At 36.8% G+C, this 22,892-nt stretch overlaps 1 protein-coding gene across 49 annotated transcripts in view; it reads left to right on the top strand.

Moving 5' to 3' along the window:
- The window catches only part of RIMS1 (regulating synaptic membrane exocytosis 1), a 341,727-nt gene that overhangs the window by 279,029 nt on the left and 39,806 nt on the right, over positions 1 to 22,892 (top strand). For 41 of the 49 annotated variants that reach the window (XM_052781720.1, XM_052781726.1, XM_052781737.1 and 38 more), the window contains one exon: positions 17,981 to 18,213. The exons of 7 other annotated variants lie outside the window; for them this stretch is intronic. In XM_052781720.1, coding sequence (XP_052637680.1) covers positions 17,981 to 18,213 — 233 coding nt within the window. Of the gene's footprint in view, positions 1 to 17,980; positions 18,214 to 18,982; positions 19,118 to 22,892 lie in introns of those variants that run through there. One more of the 49 variants, XM_052781770.1, reaches the window with a different exon arrangement.

Raw genomic sequence — 22,892 nt, 5'->3', positions numbered from 1 at the left:
GTTGGGTTTGACTGTGACTGAAGATTTACACTAAAAGTCTGAATGTCACTGTGAAACTGAAGATAACATAGTTGGTGTGTCGTGCAACGTTAACTTTTTGGATCCACGGCTTTTGCACAACTCCCAACAATTCTTCCAGTTTGTCAGCAGGCATTAGAAGTACCCTCTGCTATGTCTCTGTCAGTCTCTAAGAAAATAACCTAATGTTCTTCTGCTGATGGTACTCTCATGCAAGGAGCTAACTAGAAATGAGGCCATTTAAATATTTTCTTTCCAAAGCTTTTGGGGACTTTCCTAGTTACTGTGACAATTCTGGAAACTCACACTTCTGGAGAGGGAGCCTGCTGGCGTTATGTACATGTAGGAGACTCCCTAGCACAAGATAGGGTCCCTGTCCTTACGCTGTTGTACTTTTTTGTCCTGTTAGTTACTGTGGAGCCAGTTTCTTCAAGCTCTTAAGGGGATGAGCTTGCAAACTCTAAGCCAGGCAAAGGCTCCCAGTGACTCAAATAAGACCTCTCCCTTCCCCGCTTCTAGACGTGCCCAGAGACATTCCGCTTGGAGTTCATTGGGAAATGGTGAGTGCTGACTGGCTGCTTTTCTATGCTTGTAGCTCCCTCTTATTTAGTAATGTTAGTGCACGTAGATCCCTCTTTCTTTTCAGAGTTTCATTTCATGCTGCATATTCTGCTGTTCTCTTACATAAAATGCTCAGTGTCTTTAGTGTGGAGCCAGATGAAGTAACTGGAGGTTTGCCATCTCATTGAGGACAAACAGCAGCATCGATCTGCAGAAGACCTCTCAAGAAGATGTAGCCAGAGAGCACTCTCTGGATTGGAAATAGATTTTCTCCCATTGGTTTTCCATCCTCCCAGATAGTACATTGCATCTAGCTTAATACAATTTATGGTAATGAGGGAGAATGGAGTAGAGAGAGTCTAAAGGGTCTTCTGACTTCTTCTCAGCCTTCCCAATAGTGCTGCCTGTTACCTCCCTAAATGTATGTGATGTGACCTGGGCAATAAAGTTGTTCCGTCCTTCGCCTACCCTCTGGTTAGACTAGGGCTGCATCCATCCTTGTCAGCTCACTGATTCACTTGAAATGCAGCAGTACTGCACCACAGAGCCAGCTGAGCGAAGTTAATACACCAAGGCTTTTCACGCATTTCAGTTGATGAGACTGAGGTCTGTGTTGAAATAAAGAAACCCACTCGTTTCATGTTAATTACAAAAGTAATTAAAATCTGTATATTGAGTTTGTGCTACAGTGTACAGGGTGTAGTTAAGATTCTTCACTCATAGAAAAAAAACCAAAATGTAAAATCTTTTAATTATTATTGTGGACAGAACTAGTGGAGGCAACAACGGAAGAGCACTGCAGTTTATTCATCAATAAAAGCAAATCACCTGGAAAATGGGAACAAATTCGCAGGTAGTTTCAAACTGACTTTTTGTGGGATATTCACTATGCCACACTCATGATCTAAACCTAGGAGGGGATCCTGAAAATGTGGTGAATGTTACAGATATTTTTGTACTTTGCATATGTTTGATCTCGTGTTCCTTATACAAACCTGTGTGTAAGGGCAAGTTCATGTTATATAAAGAAAGGATTGAGCTATATAAATTTGCAGTGAAATGTGCAGTACTGTAGCTTAGCATGAGAGGGATCCGTTTGGGTATACTAGACCAAACTGGACGTTCCTGATTTTTATAGCTCTTGCTACCGGTATTCTGTATAAAAATAAATATTATTCTAACTGTGCAAGATGCTATCAGCCCAGATCCTTGTCTGGCAAAGCAGACATTGTCCTGAAGTTGGAAGCATGGTGGTTCCTCATGCTAGGATTTTGAGGGCCTTCAGGGTGTCATACTGGAAGACATAGTAGATTCATCTTATATACTATATATGCTGCAGCAGTGCTAAACAGATTAAAAAAAAAAAAACTTATTACTTGCATACCTCCTGCATGCCTAGCTGTATGCCGTCAGGTGTTAATGATCACAGTGTTCTAGCAGTGTGCTCATCTGGGTCTCTTTCTCAGAAGAAGTGGATGTTAGCAGTATATGAAGGGCTAGATCCCAGCGCCTATAAATCTCCACAGCTCCATAAACAGCCGTGTGGCAATATCAGTCTGCATCACATTGAAAATCTAGTCCTTAATCGGCCTTTTCAAAAGGGTGTTTCTTGTTTTCGTGGTTAAATTCTGCTACGTGCAGCATTTCAGAACATCACTGTGGAAGATCTGTTACACATTTCTCAGGCCTAAAGCACCACACAGTCAATTACATACCTGTAGCAGTACCAGAAATTATTAATTCTGCTGCATATATATTCACATATGAATCAGATCAGCCTTTCTTTTCAGAAATTTTAACTCCAGGTAATTACAGCTTGTCACATTTATAAAGAATCTTGGACGAAGTTCTCATTTGCTATTCATCTTCCATATTACATCTGCTTCAAAGCCTCCATAGCTAAGCACTTGCAAATTAATAGATGGCTGCAGTTGTAATTTATCAGCTGGACTGTGGATCATCAGAATCCATGCTTCAATATGATTTTTTTTTTAATCAATTGTCAAAGCCCCAGTGCAAAGGCGCTCATTGAAATGATACTCATTTCTGTTCATAATGCAAACTGGCATGGCTTTGGGGAGATAATACAGAAGTTGTCCTCTTTTCTGAAGTTTTCATTTTTATGATTTTTTAATGATCAGAATTATGAGAGAGTTCCCAATTTATTTTTTTAAATTATGTCTCTGCAAACTTAGCTTGACTGAAGAGTATTTCTTGACCTGAGTATTTCTTTCTCATGAGAACTTGTAGATCCTGCAATTTTCAGGTACAAATTTTTTTCAGGTAACTAGAATGTACTTCATGTAATTATGAAATCCTCCATCTTCTCTGTAAACAGGAATCCCTCCTTTCTAAGAAAGAAATATGAGATACTAGAACTAGGCTACTCTGATTAAAGCAATTCATACATTGATAATGCAATAATATATTTCTTTTGTGCTTAAATGTACAAATAACAGAAAAATCAGAAATAAGTGGCTCTTTCTTCTAATTTGAATAATTAAATCATACTGATTTTTATAGCTATTACAGCTTAGAATCAAATTTCAAGCCTCACACTTTAAGCTACAAGATTAACTTTTAGGTTTTGAGTTATAGTTCAGTAAGCTGTAACTGAAAAACTGTGTAACACTTGTAAGTATATAAAGTCTCTCAACTGCCTAGGAACTAAATATCTGTTTTCTAACTTCAATGTGTAGCAACTGCATTTTATTATACTATTGTCTGTTACATTATAGTCCTCTAGTACTAGGTGGCTTCCAGAGGCCAAAGTTTTTTAACCTATGTAATTTCTCAATTAATAATATATTGAGTGGAATTCTTTAAAAGTCAGATAAAAATTTATTTGGGGTTTGGGTTTTTTTTGGCCCTTCTTCAAATGTGTCTCCTGCTAGAGGGACAATGCATAGTGTTCCCCAGGATGAAATTTATTGTATGACTTTCTGTTTCTAGAACCTCCTGTGGTCCAGTTTTTCAGCTTAGACTGGTTAGGGGATTTTTGTTGCTTCTGAGCAGAAGAGAGAATTACCTTAAACTGTTTTACCTTAAAGAAAAATCTATTGCTACTTTTCATTCTTCACTGGAAATGTTGAGCCAGTCTGTCCACCATTTTTTGTCATGCCCCAAAAATGAAATAATGCAAGTAATATAAGAGAGACTTCACTGTAGTTTGATTCTTCTTTTTTACCTAGCTAAGTTCCACGGAAATTCAGGGTTGTACTCTGTGTGTGACCCAGAGACTCTAATAGAGCAGAAAAACACAGAATTTTTTCCTTAAACACTCTTTCTGTTTTAACTTCACAAGCCCTTAGAATTTAGTGTAAGGAAGGAGAGGCTTTTGCAGAGGCAGATCAGACATCCAGCTCAGAGAGTCACTGAAGCAGAAACACTATGAGTTAACAGCCCAGTTTGACCTAGTGTTGAGGCAAGCTTCCTCTTTGTGGAAAGAAAGGAGGTTTTGATTCAAGGCACTATTACAGAGCTCAAATTGCTGGGATTCCCTGCTGAACTGGGATGTCAAAATGTTTAAATAGTCACTCTATGTATTGACAGGGAACGTCACCAAGGGATAGCCAGCAGAGCGCAGTGGTCTGATTCTTCATTGGAAGGTCTCTCTTCATTCTCTCTTCAGTTTGCTTTTGTTGTGTTGACGTTTGTACTAAGATGGGTGTTTGGGGGGGGAATTTGCAGGGAATTGAGCATTTGAAGCTTATCTTCATATCAGCAAGCTTAGCTGTGCGCAGGGAGGGGAGAAGATTAATGGCTTTTTCCGTTGCACGACAGTAACAAGCAGCAGTGAGTGACCATCAGCAGTAAGGGAGAGGGAAGGATAGTGAGCTACAGCCCACATGTGCAAGAAGAACCAGATGGTTTCGGTGAAGGATGAATGAGCACTCCCCACAACCGATGAAGGATTGTGGTTAGTGATTTATACTGACGTTCAGTGAAGTATGTAGCCTGTGCTGTGCCACGTGTTTTGCTGGAAGGGAGAAGATTGAAGTCCGTGGCAGCACTTTACTGAATCAGGATGTTAAGCACTTGTTTGTATGTTTTATTCTGGCTGGCTGGACTTCTGCATTGCATTGAGTGCTTGCATTGAATTGTCAAGTACTTTTCCATTCCTGTTAGCTTCAGGAATTAGACTGTCTCAGCACTTGTGTTAATAAGCTAATTAAGCACATGGCAGTAATGACCATCTGCTTTGATTTCCCAAATATATTTTAACAATTATTTATTTGTAATTTTTAAATACAAGCTATTAAAGTCAGTATTAGAACTAAGATACTGTACTGCTTTAGCTTTTGTTCAGCATGACTACAACAGTAATGGAATTCCAATTTGAGATTAAAAAAGACTCATAAATACCAGAAGACAACTTCTGTATTTATGACACTAATTATATTGCTGATAATTTGCCCGTGTATGACTGTTTCTGTGTAGTCAAGGTTTCTGCTGTAAACAAGACATTTAGGGTCACTAAGTAGAGACTGATTTTCTTATATAATGTAATAAGCAATGTTTATTGTGCAGTGGCTTCATGGTTTATAGTTCTGTGTTTAAATACTGAGAGAGATTAATTAGTTGATATTGCAATGGAGAACATCTTCCTTTCCATAGCTAGAATAGGAGCATCCATAATGTAGCCAGTGCTGCTGACAGACTGAAGACTTTCCATGGGTTTTACTATTAAAAATAAACAATAAAAGCCCTCATTGGATTCATACCCATATGTCTGCTATGTTTTCAGAAGATTTCTTTTTATCCTGGAATTTTCCATTGCAAAGTCTTTATTTAAAAACAGAATGTTTAAATTAACATTTTACTATGTGACTGGTGTTAGCGTTTATTCCATCCAAACAGCATCTCACCATTAATGATGCAGAGAAGGGTATATGGGGTAGCATTATAAGAAGCGGTATTTTCCAAAGCACAGGATGCTTTAAAATCATCGGTGAAACTTATCCACTCCATAGTTGCTGATCAAACTCCTACTGCAAGAATAAAATGAGGTGAAATCAAGACCATCAACAGTGGGTGCTAGATTCAATCATTTTTTTGATGGAGTCTTTCCACATTTATTATGCTCATTTGCACTGTGTGTTGCATCTATAAGTACGTGTGTGTGTGTCCCTGGTAGGTGCTTGCATTAGTGCTGTGCTCACAAAAGATACACAATTATTAACTAAAACATGGAGGGTTGATAAAAAAATAAATTAATCCAACTCAATTCAACTTTAATATTTATCGCAGTGAAAAGGCCATGCGTACAAGATGTTTTGGAACAAATCAATTAGTGGAGTGTCACAACCTAGCAGATCACCTCACCAATGCTGCAGTCACCTCCCTCCTCCAGTGTATCTCCATGATCTTCCCCTACCCAGAGTGTCCAGCTGGCAGACCAAAGAGAATACATAAGTACTGAGATCATACAGCAACCTTTCTTCAGCAGGGCACCTTATTTAATGTATCTCTCATCTGCCTAGTTATCAGACTTCACAAAACTTATAAAACCTTGGTATCTTCAATTCTTTCCCAATACGTTAGTTCTGGTTGAAATTCACCATGGGCCAGTAGGGAAACAAGTGGTAGAAGCTCTAAGGATTGCATAAGGAAGCAAGTCTAAAAGCTCAGAAATTTCATATCTGAGTTAAAAAAATGAAGTTCACTAATTCTTGTCTTTTTTCTGAACTGGAAGTTTATAAGCCAAAAAATAATTTGACTTTCAGAGGAGAGTGTGATAAATAGCACTTGAAACTCTTTAACAAGTTTGTACTCAAGATACTGATACATTTTTACAAGCATTAGTAAATTTTTTATGATAATTTAGAACATTATGCTCTGGAAGACATCAGTGTAGTGGTAACATTTTAAATCTGGGTTTAAAAAGCACACTAGTTCATCTTTTTATTTACAAGCTGGGAGTTTGACTATTTTGTGTGCTTAACAAACTGATACCTTTATTCAGCTTCCCCCTAGAGGGGTAAGTGATACTTGTCAGAGCAGAGATGTCTTTTAAATGATTACACTATTCTTCAATTTTTTACAAACACCAAAAGTTCAAGCTGATGGAAAACTTGTCAGTCTTCATTATAACTCTCTTGAGTAGTAGTGATATGACTGCTACTTTGCTTAAAATACAATTTACAATTGAGAAATATGGATGTAAGATGAAACAGTCCAAGCCAAATTGTCTTGAAAGAGAATACAATTTTAATATAGTGCAAAACGCAACTTGTGGCTAATGCAAATTCCCTAGCTGGGTTAGCAAAGACTAAGAGCTTCACAGATGTAGACAATTGTGTTCTAGCTGTCATCTGATCTGAGAAATGAAGGAGCATCTTCTTAAAACTTCAGAACGGTAATAGTGTTCATTCTCTCAAAGAAAGAGTATTTATGCAGCAAAAAGCCTGATCAAGACTTTTAGGCAAAGCCATAGGGATAAAACCTCTCTAGGAACATTTTCAGCACTGGGCAGCTTTAAGACTTGGTTGTCTCATCTGCGTTCCCAGCTGTCTGAGAAGTAGAGAGTACGGTTGTAAAATTCTTCCTGATCGAAATGACCTTCTGTTGGCAATAGAGAAACTGTCACATTGTGAGTTGGTCAAAGTTTGTTAAGAAAGCTAAAAGCATATAGCTGAGGCCAGATTATCCAAACCATAACACAGCATAAGAAACTCAGGTAGAAATAGGCAGTGGGAAGAAAAAGAAGGGATCTTTTCACCAACTCTGGCACTGGAGGACCGTCATGCTACCTATTCTGGACATATCCCTGCATCTCGATATTCCGTGCCATAGTATCTGAAATTATTTGTCTGTACTTTGCAGTTTGATTTCTTTTTTGGAGTGCCTTTTAATCATGTGGTACATACACAGCTGTTCATATGCGACAGCTTTATCCCAACATATTATCTCAAGTCAGCAACTTGCTATGCCTGGACCGGGACTCCTGCCTTTCTGGGCTCGTGAGGTTGGGCACAACACCACTAAGTGCAGCTCCGTGGCTTCTCACTCCCCAGCTAGTTTGTTTACAGGAAGCTTTTCGTCCCTGTGTTGCTTCATGCCTTCGTATCAAGAGTGTCTCCACAGAATAGTTACCGTATGGACTGTTTTCTTTTGAACAAGTGCTGGAAGAGAGTATATAGTATTTTGGTTTGAGAGGGATCTTTTGCATTAGTCTGTGATTTTATGGTTAGTCTCCATGCCTCCAAATAACATAAGGTATGAGTAGTTGGAAGAGAAATTCAAGCACAGTAAAGTTGTCAGAGTTTAGCCAGAATAGTGAAGGTATGTTTAAGTTCATCAATAAAAATTACTTAGCCGTAGAAAGTCAGAAGACTGCAATTTTAACAAAGTTTGGCTGGCTAAGCAATTCAGTACACTGACTGAAATTGATAATGACCAGAAATGGAAGAATGACCAGCAAATTGGCTTGAAGAGCTGTCAGAATAAATTTAAAATCACCCAACCCCCTCAGTCCACAACACTTCAACTGAAAACAGAAAGGAGAAACTTAAAACAGTTCTGATTTGTTAAGGTTATGGCTGTTTACTCTTCAGTTCTTGGTATATTAGAATGAAATGTGTTTTTATAAAAATTCACCTGATTAAAAGTGTAGCCTGAAATGGAAAGAAAAAAACCAACATTTTATGGCTCTTAGATTGATGTGTATATGTTTAAAAAATCAGGAGAAAAATGGCAGGATTTTTGCTTGCATATATGAATAAAATATTCCACTAGTTCTACTGCTTACATGTAAATGTTTTTAATGACATAAAGCACTAAATTTTAATTTATATAATACAAAGAATGCTTACTAAAGAGAACTTTTACAAAATTTGTATGAAAAAAATATGAAGAGTGCAAAGCTAAGTGCTGAAAGATAGGAGATACTAGAACTGAGCCTGCCTGTGTAAACCTGGCCTTTTTGTGTGTAGGTATACTCGTTTAATTAGCCTTACATTTCTGTCCATGGAAATTGCCTCAATCAGTGTATGGTATGGGCTTGTCCCAAGGATAAATGAAGACAGTGCACATAAAGAGTCAGTCATCTTTAAAACTCAAATTCTCTTTGTTACAGAAGCTAGAACTTGTTTAGAGAATGAGGGAGGAATTGTAGAAAGAGAAGGGATGGTCTTCTGGCTCAGCTAGTTAATTACTGCTCTGGGAAATTAATCTCTTCAGGTGTCTGCCCCATAGCTTTTATGTGAGGATTGACAAGTCACTTCAAACATGTCTTCATTGGTGATCATACGCTGCCTGTTGCATGTGAGTTTCTTCTGGCTTGACGCTGTGGATTCAATCCCTCATCATGTGGAAAGTTTGGAGCAAAAAACATACCTGATTCTTTAATATTCTGGTTTGTTTAACCCAGCTACATAGTAAAAGATCGCACATTACATGATAGCTGGGTTCATCATGCGGAACAGGGTGAATGGCACATGAAAAAGCAGTGTGCTTTCTCTGCAAAAGCAAGGGGAAAGTGAGTGTTTTGTTGTTACAAAAGATAAACTGACCATCTCGTGGGAGGGTCATAATATAATAAATACTTGTGATGGTATGTTAGAAAGGCTTTTGTTCAGTCTCAGGAATTTTTAGGAACCATTTTGTCTTCAGAAAGAGAGATGAAAAGAATTTATTCTCCAAGTTTTCTTATTCTCTTCCTGCTTCTGTATCACCATGAACCAGTCTCTTTCCTTCCAGGGATTATTGTCCATCTCACTTTTTTTGCACTCCAGTCAGATGACTTCGTCTTGGGTCATGCCTGATGGCCAACAGAGAAGATGCAGGCTCCCTGCATCCTGGACAGTCCAGCTAACTTTCCCAGATCTAGAGTAGCCAAGACAAGCAATTCCTGGGAAATACTGACTTTCTGCCTCTAGCCTTGAGGTGAAATAGTAGTATTCAGGAAATGTACAATCTCTTTAGCAATAGGAGCTGTGAGTGCAATGCCGCTTTGTTATAGCAAGTGACCTGTTAAGTGTTGGTCTTTGAAGTCTCTAACATGAGAGTTATGACTTAAAGATGTTGATTTACCAAATTTACAGCTACTCAAAGGAACAGAAAACAGTTTGTGCCAAATAGAAGGATCACCTCCTTGGCATCTTTCAGTCAGGCACCAGCCATAAGTACTTCTCAAAGTGAATTTATTTATTTGTTTATTATGCAACAGTACAATATTGTTTTTTTTTTTTTTTTCTTTTTAATTCCTTCAAAAGGACCAGACAATCTGTCATGCTATTTCAGCTGGAACTTAGAATAAATAAAAGAAGAAATTCAACCTTGGGCAGAAACCAGGAATGGAAAATTCCTACCTAAATTTTTAATGTTTGACAAATTTGAAGAATAGATGTAACTAACAGGCAAGCCAGTAACATTATAACTGACTGGCATTTTGCATTTAAAATCTCCACACTGTAAGCATCTACCACCACACTTGAAGTAAATTGGCAACCCTACTTTGTTTCTGATTACCCAAATCACTGCAGCCCAAGACTGAACAACGAAACTGTTTCATTAACTAGTGCACTTCCCAGTTTCATTAGGAGAAACATTTTGAACATGTATGGCAATTAATTAATATTGCTTCTTAGGTGATCTCTCTTGGGGCAAGGGCAAGCACGCTGATGTAACCTGAGTCACAACTCTTGCTTTTTTGGGGGGGAAATAGAGGGCAATAGCCTCCAAATTATTATCACGGAGGCAAGATATAGTAAAAATGTTAAGCTAAGCTGCTTAAAAAATACAGTGTATCCTTTTTACCCCCAAATAGTGTATCACAGATGGAAACTTCTGGTTCTGAGGTCATTTGTGTACAAAACCAAGGTGAAGCCAGAGTAATTAATGTTCTGATTATTCATTATCTGAAGATAATGATTTTTTCAAATCCATCATTATAAACTGCTTTATGTGTCTGTCAGAGAGGGAGAGAGATGGAGTCTTTAATCCCTTCAGAACATCTGTACATGAAAAATGTACTATGGAGCATTGCTTGTGCATTTTTAATTATCTAATTATGCTTCCTCTTTCAAAGAAGCTGTCATGTTACCAGCAGACTTTCTTAATGATCTGAAAAAGACTGAAAAATAATTTGAATTGGTTTTTCATTTAATTATTGCAGTTGATTAAGTTGAAATATAATTCATAAACTTTTAGTATAAGAACATTACACTAATATTTTTAAGAGGCAGTACATGTTATTTTTAGACTGAAGAAATGTAGAAAAATAGCTTTAGCCATGGCTCAGACCTCAAAGTAGCTCTCACTTGCTTTATCTTCCTCTCAGTTTATCTTTTTTTAAAATGTTTTCTGTATTTTCTTTGTTAATCCTGTCCTTCCACTGTTCCATTTAGCCTTTCAGATTTTCCTCCTCCATTCCCTATTTTATGCCTATTGCCTGTTGCTGTTATTTACTTTTCTAAAGGAGCAGCGAGCAATCCATTTTATGTCGATGGGGTAGCCTTTGTACACGAAGAGCAGCGAGATCACAGGTTCTTCAGTACCTCGTGCTTTGGAGGGAAGAAAGCAATGCAACATGGAGAATAATATGTTATTGCTGAATGTTATACAAAGAAAGAAAAACGGGTGAATTTAGCTTTCTTGCTACTGAAGAAAGTTTCCTCCGTTCAGCTTAAACTCCACATTTTTGTATTTGTCACACACCCCCCACCAATACCTATTTTCTTGATGTGGATTTAACGTTTACGTGCTTGCTATGTTTGATACACTTGAACTTAATATATACGTGGCTATTTGCAGTCAAGTTTGGGTCATTTGAGCTGTTTGCCCTTTGATTCCCATTAGCCTGCCCGCATCAGCGTTAATAGGAATACGTAACCCTGAGCAGCGTCCCTGCAGTAAAGAACTGCTTTTGTGTTGGTTTCATTTTATGATTCATGCGATTAGTTGGCTTCAGGCTGACAGTGCCGTGGGTACGCACAGGCAGACGCACGGGCTTCCGCGTACACAGACAATTGCTCTGCTTGTTTCAGAGAATATAAATCGACTTGATGAAATGTTCTTGGGAAATAATTAAAATCTGCTTATCTTTTGTAATGTTCAGACTTACTTTCTGAATTATTATTCTTCCATTTCATGGAGAAATGCTAGTTTTACGAGTTTAAAAAATAGAAATCTGTCAGAGCTGTGAAACTTGCACAATTCACTGGTCAGCATGTTACTGAGAAAAGCATTTTCACAAAACAGATTCCGATACTATATTAGCACTTTGTTACAATATAGGAATATTGTCAAGAACAGGTATAGTTTACAAGAGTTACTGAATTTCAACTATCTTAATACAACAATAGGACTCTAATACGGTGACTTTACAGGAGAAGCAAGTTTTTTTCTGATTCTAACAGCTATTTCATGGATTTAATATATGATCGATGTGCATGTTAGATCAATATGTAGTTCCAGTTGGTACAGACTGTACAAAATTATTATTTTATTGAATCAACTAACTTCTTTATGATCTAAAAAAGTCTATTGACTAACTAGAGAGAATTTTAAGATAGGATATGTGTTTCTCCTTTGGTTTGTAAAACACCATGTTTGAACTAATTTATGAAATACCATAAATTGTACAGTAATTAATCTTGCAGCAAATGTTATGTATCATATGCAAATACAGCTATATATTCTAAGAGTGACAGATCAGTTTGTGGATAGGTAATTTGGACTTTGGGTTTATTAATTATATATCATAGTTTATTTTTAGAAATGTAATGTTCCTCATTATAAAGGAGTGCTCATCTTCCCTTTGGTCCACAACTACTACATGTTTAGGAGGTTATTAGTATTCATGAGCTACCTCATTGCAAAAGGGTGCCATAGGGGCTATGAATTAGTACGTGTTTCTGCATTCAGCAGAAGAGAAAGGAAGCTTACTAGCTCATGCTGGTGAAGGCCAGGGATTCTGTCGAAAGATTCAAGTTACTGCAACTGTGTGGAAAGAACTTATATTAAAATATCATCTATACAGCAAGGAATACAGGGGATTATTTATTTACTCATGGCTTGCATTATTGGAAAAATGGATGGAGTAAAAATGAGTGATCATGAAAAGAAACGCCTAAAATATTTTTTTATAAATCATCAGTAAATCTAAGAGAATGAAGGAAATACTGTAATTTTAGCAATGGCTAATGACTTAAGATTTTTTCCCTAGAAGGATATGCTTCCAGATCTTATATAGGTGAGTTTATGGGCAAAGTTTGTTCTAGCTTCCTGTGTCTTACTATCTTTCTTTTTCAGGTGATATGTACTATTGGGAGGTATTTTGTGTAGTTAATGAGAAATACTGCGTTTATATCTACATACTAATTTTCTCAATCCAAATAATTTGTCTGGTATAATTGTATGGATCTTGAATATATGTATTAGGTATCTGTATGTAGAAAGATATACAATGATTTAATACGTGTAATTGGCTTTGTTACAGTTCTATATGCTGTAGTTTAATATAAGCAAGTATAATCTACAATGTCCTTGTAGTGTGTTCATTTTATAGAACTTACGTTGGGGTTAATTTTTATGGTAGCTTGTAACTACTCTTTGAACAAGTTTTTTGTCTTCATAGTTCATTCTTCATTCCCACAGATACAAGTACAACCTTCAGGTAGCAGCAGCTTGCAGAACTGAAAGTGCTGCTTGCTTTCACAGCTGATGGCTGACATGTAAATATCATCTTGATTTTGCCTTGTGTAGTACATATACCACTTTAGATAGGATCCGTCTAAACTGCATAAGTTTTGGCAGGAAAATGGAAGCGTTTTTCCCTAGGTAAAGGGAGCGGGGTCTTCCCAGCTGATGCGGGAGCCTGGGGTAGTGGGTGATGTGGGTGCTGAAGGAGAGTTCTGGGGAGCCCGGGCTGGGGGGGCAGCTCTGCTCTTGCTGGGGTCAAAGGGGGTTTTGCTTTAGTCATTTACTTCAATTAAAAAAAAAAAGAAAAGAAAAAAAAGAAGAAAAAAAAAATCAAGTGACTTTTTCTGTGCTAAATATCTGTGAAGTAAAACAGAGGAACAGGACATCTATAACTATTCTTAATACACATTGATGAGGATGTTATACCAATGATTAGAAATGGCATAAGATTTTTGCTGAACTAGTCATTGAAAGCATTGCTAAAGATGGTAAAATAATAAAAAAAAAAATGTAGTGAATTATTTGATTTAGAAATAAATGGAGTATACTGCTAAATATGTTACTCTTAGTTATCCTACTGAAAACTTTATTTATTTATTGTGGTATGATAACTAGGTTTGAATTAACAATATAACTTAATAATTTACCAATTTTAGCCACAGGCCTTCAAAAACGTGTGTCTGCATTTAAACAAATGTGTCAATAATCCCAGCAAGTCCAGTAAAGGAAAATAAAATGTTAGGTATGTTGTTATCAGAAGGGTTAAGTACAAAAGGATATATGTAAATTCATGCAGGTATTTTGCTTCTTTGTGCTTCATTAATTAATCTCTAACCATACTGAAGAAAGTAACAACATGAGCTAGGAGCTATTTCTCCAAGTGATAGCCAGTAATGGAATGGAGAAATATTGCGTTCTAAGGGTACTCAATTAGATCGTATAAGAAGACTGAATTTTAAATGCCTGTTCTTTTGATACTGTTCCAATTAATGTCAAATAATAAACTAGCCCAGGGATTAGATAAATGCAAAGGAATCTTAATCTGTTTGCTTCGTTATGACAAGGGGAGGTATTGGACAGCTGTAGGATTTGATCCTTGGCCCTATCCTGTTAAGCCTGTTTCTAGCAAACTAGCAGCTATTTTGTACTAGAAGTACACTAGAACATATTTCCTAGGAAAGTAGGACTTGATATTCGCAAGGTAAAAACAAGTACAAGATTAATCTGAATTCCAAATATCTCAATCTTTTTTTTATTAAGATGAATCCTCTAGGTTCCTCTACCTGTCACAAAGAATGAAAATTGAAAATTACGTGGGTCTTTGAAAAAGCAATTTATCTGTTATTCAGAAAGTATTCATAGTCCTTGAGTTAGGGAATTAATACATCAAAAGTGGGATTTTCCTGAAGTCAATACTATCAATTCTTATTTCTCAGTTGATGGACATCATTGTCTCCTCAACTCGTATTAAATAATGTGGTGAGATTAGAGCATTTCAGCTCTGTTAGACAAAAAAGTGAAGATGGCATGAAAACATCGTAAGATTAGTGTTTATTACATTCATAAACACTTGAAATTCAGTAGAACAAAGTCAATAGTATGATAAACAATTATTTCTTTAATTGCATGGTAGATTTTGTAGTCCATTTAAACTTTATTGCTGTAAATGATATGTTTATAGATTAGTATGTCAGCAAAGTACATGTCAATATAGCTCAAATATCAACAGATGCTCTGAAAAGAGATATTTTCAGTTTCTTCCCTCTCTTAGTAAAGTATTGATGCATAAAGTCAAGAGTTCCAGAGCTGACAACAACTCCATGGCTCAAAATGGGAACAAAATGACTACAGAAAGCTTTGAGTAGGGGCCATCACCAGCATCGCAGAAATAGTCCCTGAAATCCGATTCCAAGCACTGGTGGAAAGGAACTATCCACGTGGAAAGGAATTATCCATGTCTAAGCAAGGTAGAAAGTAGGACCCCTGAAAATGAGGACTGTGTGATCCTGCCCCCTCCAAGTATCAGACTGTATTTTTGGTCTGCCCTCTGCTTGAAATGGCAAATATACTGAATTAGGGAGTGAAGTGTCTGTTCAAATACAGGGACTGCGTGACAGCACTCTGAGCTAATGGTGCAGGTTGATTGCATATGCAGACAGTATTATCACATTGTACATTTGATCTCTAGTTTTAAGGTTTTCTTGATACGTGTGCAAGTTAATAACACCACTTCTTAAAGAGAAAACATTTTCTAAGATATTCTGGCCATAGCCAGAATTCTCTGCTAGTGCTATGATAGACCAATGTCTGGCCCTCAAATTAAGAAAGATAAACTTCACTAAATCTTTTCAAACTGTAGAAAAATATTTTTATCAGAAGTTTCAGCATGAATTTTGTGATGTTCATCACTGCTTTTTTAAATTAATTTGCTATTTGAAGAATAATGACTCCTATGTGGCAATCCCAATTCATATTTTTTCACATTACAGTGTTTGTGAAGAGGTGAAGAAAGATATCTGTGTTACTTGAAACAAAAGTAGCTGCTAGATATTTTGTAAAAGTTGAGGTTATTGCATTCTGTGAACAACAATAAAAATACCGTTATTTAGTGATCACTGCAACTTTAAAAAGTGGCGGTATATGTAACCTATGAAGTAAACACCTGTACTATATTAGGGACATGATTTATTTTAAAGCCAAGAAATTAATATTTGTCTCTCTCAAGAAAATTGGTCTCTATTTTGAAAATGGGAAATATTTTAGGGCATTTTTTCTTAATTTGATATTGTATTTAAGTGAACAGAACTAGTTTGCCTTACACAAAACCTTTTCCTTGATACTTGCATATTTAGGGAAGATGGTCTTTTTTGAGTTTTTTTTAAATTACCAAAAGGTGCAGTTAAAATTCTTCCTAGAATGGTTGAATATATATATATGTGTGTGTGTGTCTATATGTGTGTGCTCACATACATGTAAGGGAGTGTGTGCTGAGGGAGATCTACCATAAAATACAAAGGAATATTACATACCAACATCAAAATACCTATGTCCTTCTATTTTTGCAGTGCAAACCCGAAAGCCAGTCACTCAAGTCGCAGTGGGATAGGAGGGAACAAGAGAGAACCTATTTTAAGCTCAGTGTGCCTCAGGTGGTCCACTAAAATGTGTTCTTGAGTACTTTAGTGCATCACAGCACCTTGTTCTGTGTGAAGGTGGTAGCTGGTTTTTTATTTGAACTTAACAGGAGCAGATCCTAAGTGCTGAACATCGTTAAATGCCTGTGCAGAGATTGATAATGACCTTTCTCTTAAGTATTGTCTATTCAAGGACTTTTTCTTTTCTAGCTTCTGCTTCAAAAAATACTGTCTGTTTTTCTCTGCTCTTACCTAGCCACACGTTAGTAAATCTTGGTAACTGTCAGTAAACCAAACTTACCTATACATTATTTTATATTTTCCTGGATCTGTCTTCGGACAGGACTGATTTCAGCTTTAGCAGGGCCCAGATCCGTGGAAGTCACAGGATGTCAGTTCTTCTCCCACAGACCCCTTCATTTCTTCTGGCGAGGTTTCCTATCTGTGTGAAACTTGCCGTGACACAAAGCCTGTGTCTCTATACTCTCTTTTTTTTATTATTTGGGGGGGGGGGGGGGGGGGGGGAGGGAGGGCAGGAGCAGGCCATCACATCTGCTGGGAAGGGAACCTGCTGGGAGGGACAGCAGGACTGTGGGTCAACAAATAAATTCAAAATTTGACTTCAAAATACAGAATTACTGAAAAAAAAAATCCTAAAATCAGTATGTTGCCAGTAGGTCTACTAATCAGCAATACAACATCAAGGAATTTCCCACATACTGGGCTGATTTAACAACGACATCTGAAGTGAGTCAGGCTGCGGCTTAAATTTCTGGGTGTCTGCAGAGTGATAGCTGACTTTGTATTGCCATTAGAGCTAGGGCATCGCTTGGTCGTAGCAGCGTTAGGACTGTGTATTAGTATGTCCTGTGTGTATTTGAGATTGTTCTCTAGAGCGTGTTTCTGAATACTTTATCCAGCCTCCGTGTGCAGGAGCAGAAAAAGGATTTGTATAGAAACATTTAAATGCGATGCAATAGCTAAAGGAAATCAAACAGAACTGACAGAGCGATTCATCTTTCTGTCAATCAATGAAAGTTCTAGCGGGTTATTAGATTTTTTTGCCTCAACATTATTTTGCCTTCATACTGTGATTATTGCATTTACTTTTAAAGAAGTGATAGAGTGAAGACCTAAAAAATACTACATATTGTATTATCTCTTTCTGTGAAGTGTGAAAATATGGAAGATGATATCTTCATATTTATTAGGTCTTAAGGCTTTGGTGAACAGTGCCGATAAGATACGTGTATTAACCTAGATATATTCTCTTGGCCCATAATTGTTTTCTTTGGTCATAAAATTGCTGTTTTATTGCTTTCTGTATTCTGGGGATATATACAGGAAGGCTCCACATGACTTTTAAATGTTGTGTGTCTCTGTCGCTCTGAAAAACATGGGAAACGGTTCATTTTATTTATTTCCCTCGAAGGAGTGAAGAACAAATTATAATACTGGAAATATATACTCTGAGGAGCATCAAATTAACCTTTTATTTGTGAACCAAATAAATGAAAATGTATCAAGACTTAAAATTAATTTACTAATTAAAAAAAAAAAAAGGTTTTTGGAAATGCTGTTGCAGACAAATTAACATGTTTGTTTTTACTTTGTAACTGTAGTACATTTACTCCTAAAATGCAAGGCAGACGGATGGGGACTTCAGGGAGAATCACTAAGAGCACAAGTGTGAGCGGAGAGATGTATAAGCTGGAGCACAATGACGGGAGTCAGTCGGACACGGCTGTCGGCACGGTTGGAACAGGTGGGAAGAAAAGGCGTTCCAGCCTTAGTGCCAAAGTGGTTGCCATAGTATCTCGAAGGAGCAGAAGCACATCTCAACTTAGCCAAACAGGTGAGTGAGACACACTTTCCTGGTCGGAAACAGGACTCTCACCAAACGTGGTTTACCATTATTTCATCTGTGGCATCTGTGTTACATGTATATGGATATAGACCACTCGGGAGAGAAGATTTTCCAGTTGTGAATAAATTTCTGAGATATTAATTTTCTTTGATCATTAGGCATCTGCAAGAAACAATATACAAATGCCTTTTAGAATATCTACCATAACAACTTTCTGTCCTGATCAGTGATGTTTTTATCTCTTAGAAGCCTTGCTTACAGGTAGGCAAGGAAATGCAAAGACGCATATGTGGCTATCAACAGTGGATAATGGTTTGGCGAAGAGCAGCTTTTTACGTATAGGAAATTTCTTCTAGCACAAGAGTTGAGTACAAATGGGGAAACTGAAATCTGAGCAAATGAATGGCGGTTATGTAACTTGGATAAAAGGTTGTACCTGTAGTGGCAAAAAATATGTTTTTACAAACTACCTTTGACTTCTTAGGCAAGAGTAAATCCAATATTTTTTCGTTAAAAACAACACTGGCAAATTGGGGTCAGTGATTTCAGATAAATTAAAAAACAGCATGATGCTTCGTTAGGAACATAAGACTTCCAACTCTTTATTGCGACTTCAGAAATCTTAAAAGCTTCATATCTGCACAGCCTGAAGGAACAAAAGCTCATACAGAAAGATACAAAAGGAAAAAAAAAAATGTTTTAAAGTCCCTGTCCTGCTCCTATTGAGCCCCAGTGAAGACTTTTGCTCTTGTCTTCAGTGGGAGCAGGACCTGGCCCTAAGGGTTCTTTCTTACTATAAAAGAAGGGAAAAAAGAGGAAAAGCTTCAGCCTAGCATAGAATGTACGCGTATGGCAGCATTCCTCTCACATAGTCAGGGTAATCTAAATGAAGGTAAGTAACAATATTGTTTATTTATATCATCAAATATCTCACCCTTTTCCGTTGGTTTTCTTTTTTTGCCAGATGAGCGGTAGAAGTGATTCTTTCAAAATGTAAAGCTGTGTCAGCTTTAACAAAAAGATTGTAATACTTTTCTACACTACTCATTTATTAATTTTAAGCCAGAAAGCATATAATCATGCAGTTGGACCAAATGATAGACGTAGTAGGTGTATTTGAAGCCCAGAACTGTAATTAATAGTGTTGCTCGAAAATGCACTCTGCCTGAATATTAGAGTAGAATATAGATAGTTGTATACGCTAAGTTGTTATTTTAGATGCATCAGAATCAATGACATGCTCTTAAAGTAATAAAAAGTGGTATTGTATTATAGAAAGGATTTTAGATTCACGTTTTACTCCACTTACTATAAAGAACAAAATATTTTAAGTATTTCAGAGAATGTTTTTGTGGTTTGATCTGGCGTTCCTTTCTAGCTCCTAAATCTTACTGAAATAGGAATTGCTGTGACAGAGAATATCTTTGCTCCATCTTACTCAGTAGTCCAGCTCTGACCAGGAACCAGGGCTGTATGCCTAAAAGGAAGGCACAGGGGGCTACCAAACATACAGTGATTTGCTTGCCATGAGCCCTAACTCACTCTTCTCAGTGAAGTTAGTAAATAACTTAAAATCTAAACTGTGACTTCCAAACACTTCTCAGCATTATCTATTTAAAGCTCAGATGTTTCTATTCTTCATAGAAAGATACTATAGCTCTCCAAATTTTGCTTGGCATAAATTCCAAAACAACAGGAATTTTGCAAGGAATGGAGCACCTAAAGTTATAATGAAACTCAAACAGCAAATCAAATATGAAAAGTATGATTATGATTGTAAAACAGAGTTGAGAATGATATTTACTTTGCCTTACTGTGGCTCAGGCAAACAGCACGATCTGTGGTCTAAGCAGAGCAAATAAAATGTGACATGTTTTCTCAGTCACTATTTTTTTAGTTAAATTATGTCAGAAATCGTTGAATTGAATTAATGCATTTTTTAGGACAATATACACAAGAGACTTGATAGGTTTTCCAAAGAAAATCCATTGCTGAAGACTAAATACTCATGCCCTAAATCAGGGACCCACTGTCCTTCCTTCCTGTAGTGTACAAGAGGGGAGGAGAAGTCTAAAAAGGTCTAATTAATTTTAATGTGTTGTGCCTAAGTAACTTAATAATGTCTCCACTATTGAGAATTAAAAAAAAAAAAAAAATCTGTTTTGACAATATAATATAAACTAGGTCCTTAAAATTGATTATGTAAAAATTGGTTCTAATGGCCAAATTCTGAAGTTTTAAAACTGGTGTGGAGGTGTATGGGCCGCCAAAAATTGGTGCCAGGTATGAACTTCTGCTACAGATCCTCAGTAACTGACGGTGTGCTGTCGACACAGAGCATGTATTTTAAAGGAAGTATAAAAAATACGGAAATGTATGTGTAGCCTCCACAGTTTTTCCTGAACTGGTCAGTTCAAAATTTTTTTTCCTATGACTTGCATGATTGTAAGTCAGGTACACTTGACATATATAGTTATTTGTTTCTGAAAACTCAAAATAGAAGATCAGAAATAAAACAAAAGGTCAGGTATTTCTTGAAAATCAGAGGTTCCTTATTTTTGTGGAACATGTAGATCTGAAATGCTAGTTTACTACTGTCTTCAAAACCAGTAAAATTAACTTCCATCTTGCTTTTTCTCATTTGAAGAAATGGTCAATAAGGGCTGAATTTGACTTTTTTTAGGCACTTATTGCTTTTAGCATACTGCACAGGTTTAATCTTACAGAAAAATCGAAGTGGTGTGTATGAAACTGCTACTAAGTAGCTGTTATTTCTGAGAGTTGATTTTCTTTTCAATTGAAAAAGGGGTGTGTGTGAGACTGTGTATGCATGTATGTGTCTATATATACACACGGACCTCTTTGCATATATGGGGCAGATCCACTTGCATGTTAGATTTAGAAGGACCAGTAATCACATTACTTTGTGCACCCTTTTTCAGTGCTTTTAAAAATATTTATTCTGAATATGTGCCTTATAAGATTGTCAGTGAAAGAATCGGGTTTTATTTTTATGTAAATCTGCAAGGAAAAGTATGTATTTCTGCTGCACCTGCCTTTTGATTATGTTTAAGATTTCATAATACTTTTAGTAACTGTTCATTGAAATAACAAAATCCTTACTTACTATGGTTTGTTCATTGTGCCCGCAAATTGGATAGATTTTGTAGTCCATCAAAAAAAGCTTGTAATCTTCTGGCAGTATTCCTAATGAAAATCCAGCTCTGCTTATGCTATCACAGTTAAAAAGAAGAAAAAAAAAAAGAAAAAGGGAAAAAAAAAAAGCAAAACCCCCAGAAAGGCCACAGAAGAATGAAAATAGCTCCAGGCATGTTCTGTACAATTTTAGTTACAATCCAACTTTTCTAGCTTTCTTTACCAGCCTAATTTTTGTAAATAAATATATACATATATACAAAATAAATATATAACTGCGGATTTTCTAAATAATTACAGCAACTAAGTTTAAATCATAGGAAAATGATAGGAAAATAGATTATGATAGGAAATCATCATCTATTGTCTTGATTTTGTGATACAACACCCTATTCCCCTACAGGTATATTATAGTTTCCTGATCAATGGGTGACTGAGGGCAGTACTGATCATACTGCATTTGGATTTGGGGTTCTGGGTTTATTTTGAAAGAGATAAAAACTGCTGCCATAGGAGGAAAGAGTTTTATTACAGAATTTATACCATAAATAGAGACATAATAGTGCATTACAAAGTGGATGGGGGTAATGGTAGAGGTATCACCAGTGAGATGAGTTCTGGAGAAAAGGAAAAGCTCAATCTCAGATAAACACAAGTATTCCCATCCCTGGATCCATGCAGAGGCGTGCATTAAGAAGGCGAAAGGATTCCTCCCTTTTGCTTTCTAACCCCTGGTCAGCAGACAGGGGTTCAGAAAGATCATCTGCTAATAGAAGCACACTTTTCTTGTTCTTTTTAAGTGCTAACAGTGCTTTGCAACCATTCTGACACTATATCTTTGCCATCTTGCTATCAGAGATTTGGTAGTGTCACATCTCTGTGGCGTATTCAGCCTGATGCAATTACCTGTGGGTCAGCAAGACAGGTTTTTGTCTTTAAGGCAAATGGACAGGATGACTGGCTGTGTTTTTGTTTGGTTTGTTGAAGGACTTAGAGTATTTTCATTCTCTAGCCTCTTCTAATGGAGGCCAACTTTTCTGTCAAAAGCACTGAGAGTAAGAGTTTAAAAGGAATTACAAAATAATTTGGGAGTGTTTACTGGAGATATCCAAAACATGATAAGCAGTACAGATAGAAAGACTGAAAATACCAGCTTTGAGATAAATATGAACAAAACTACCTGCGATGCGACTGGTGAGCCTTTTGAGACATGGGCTCTATGTTTTCCAAATACGAGTTCTTTGAGACTACTTTTATTTTCCAAGGTGCTCAACACCATTAATGTCAGTATTCTGACTAGTTCTCCATTGACACTGCTTGAGGAATGTTAGTGATCTCATATAAGGTAAAGGTGAGACTTTGCCTGGATTATTGTATCTTGTTCCTACTACTGGCTCAAAACAGATGAGAGCAGAAGAGATGCAGAGAAGAGCTGAGGAGCTTGGAAAAGCAGGGAGCTTGTCCAGTCTCACATTACACTGATATCGGGTCATTTTTCTAAATGGAAATAC

Source organism: Harpia harpyja, chromosome 3, assembly GCF_026419915.1.
Source record: "Harpia harpyja isolate bHarHar1 chromosome 3, bHarHar1 primary haplotype, whole genome shotgun sequence".
NCBI lineage: Eukaryota > Metazoa > Chordata > Aves > Accipitriformes > Accipitridae > Harpia > Harpia harpyja.
The sequence above is the reverse complement of the archived record's forward strand: the minus strand, read 5'-3'. Positions and strand labels throughout refer to the sequence as shown.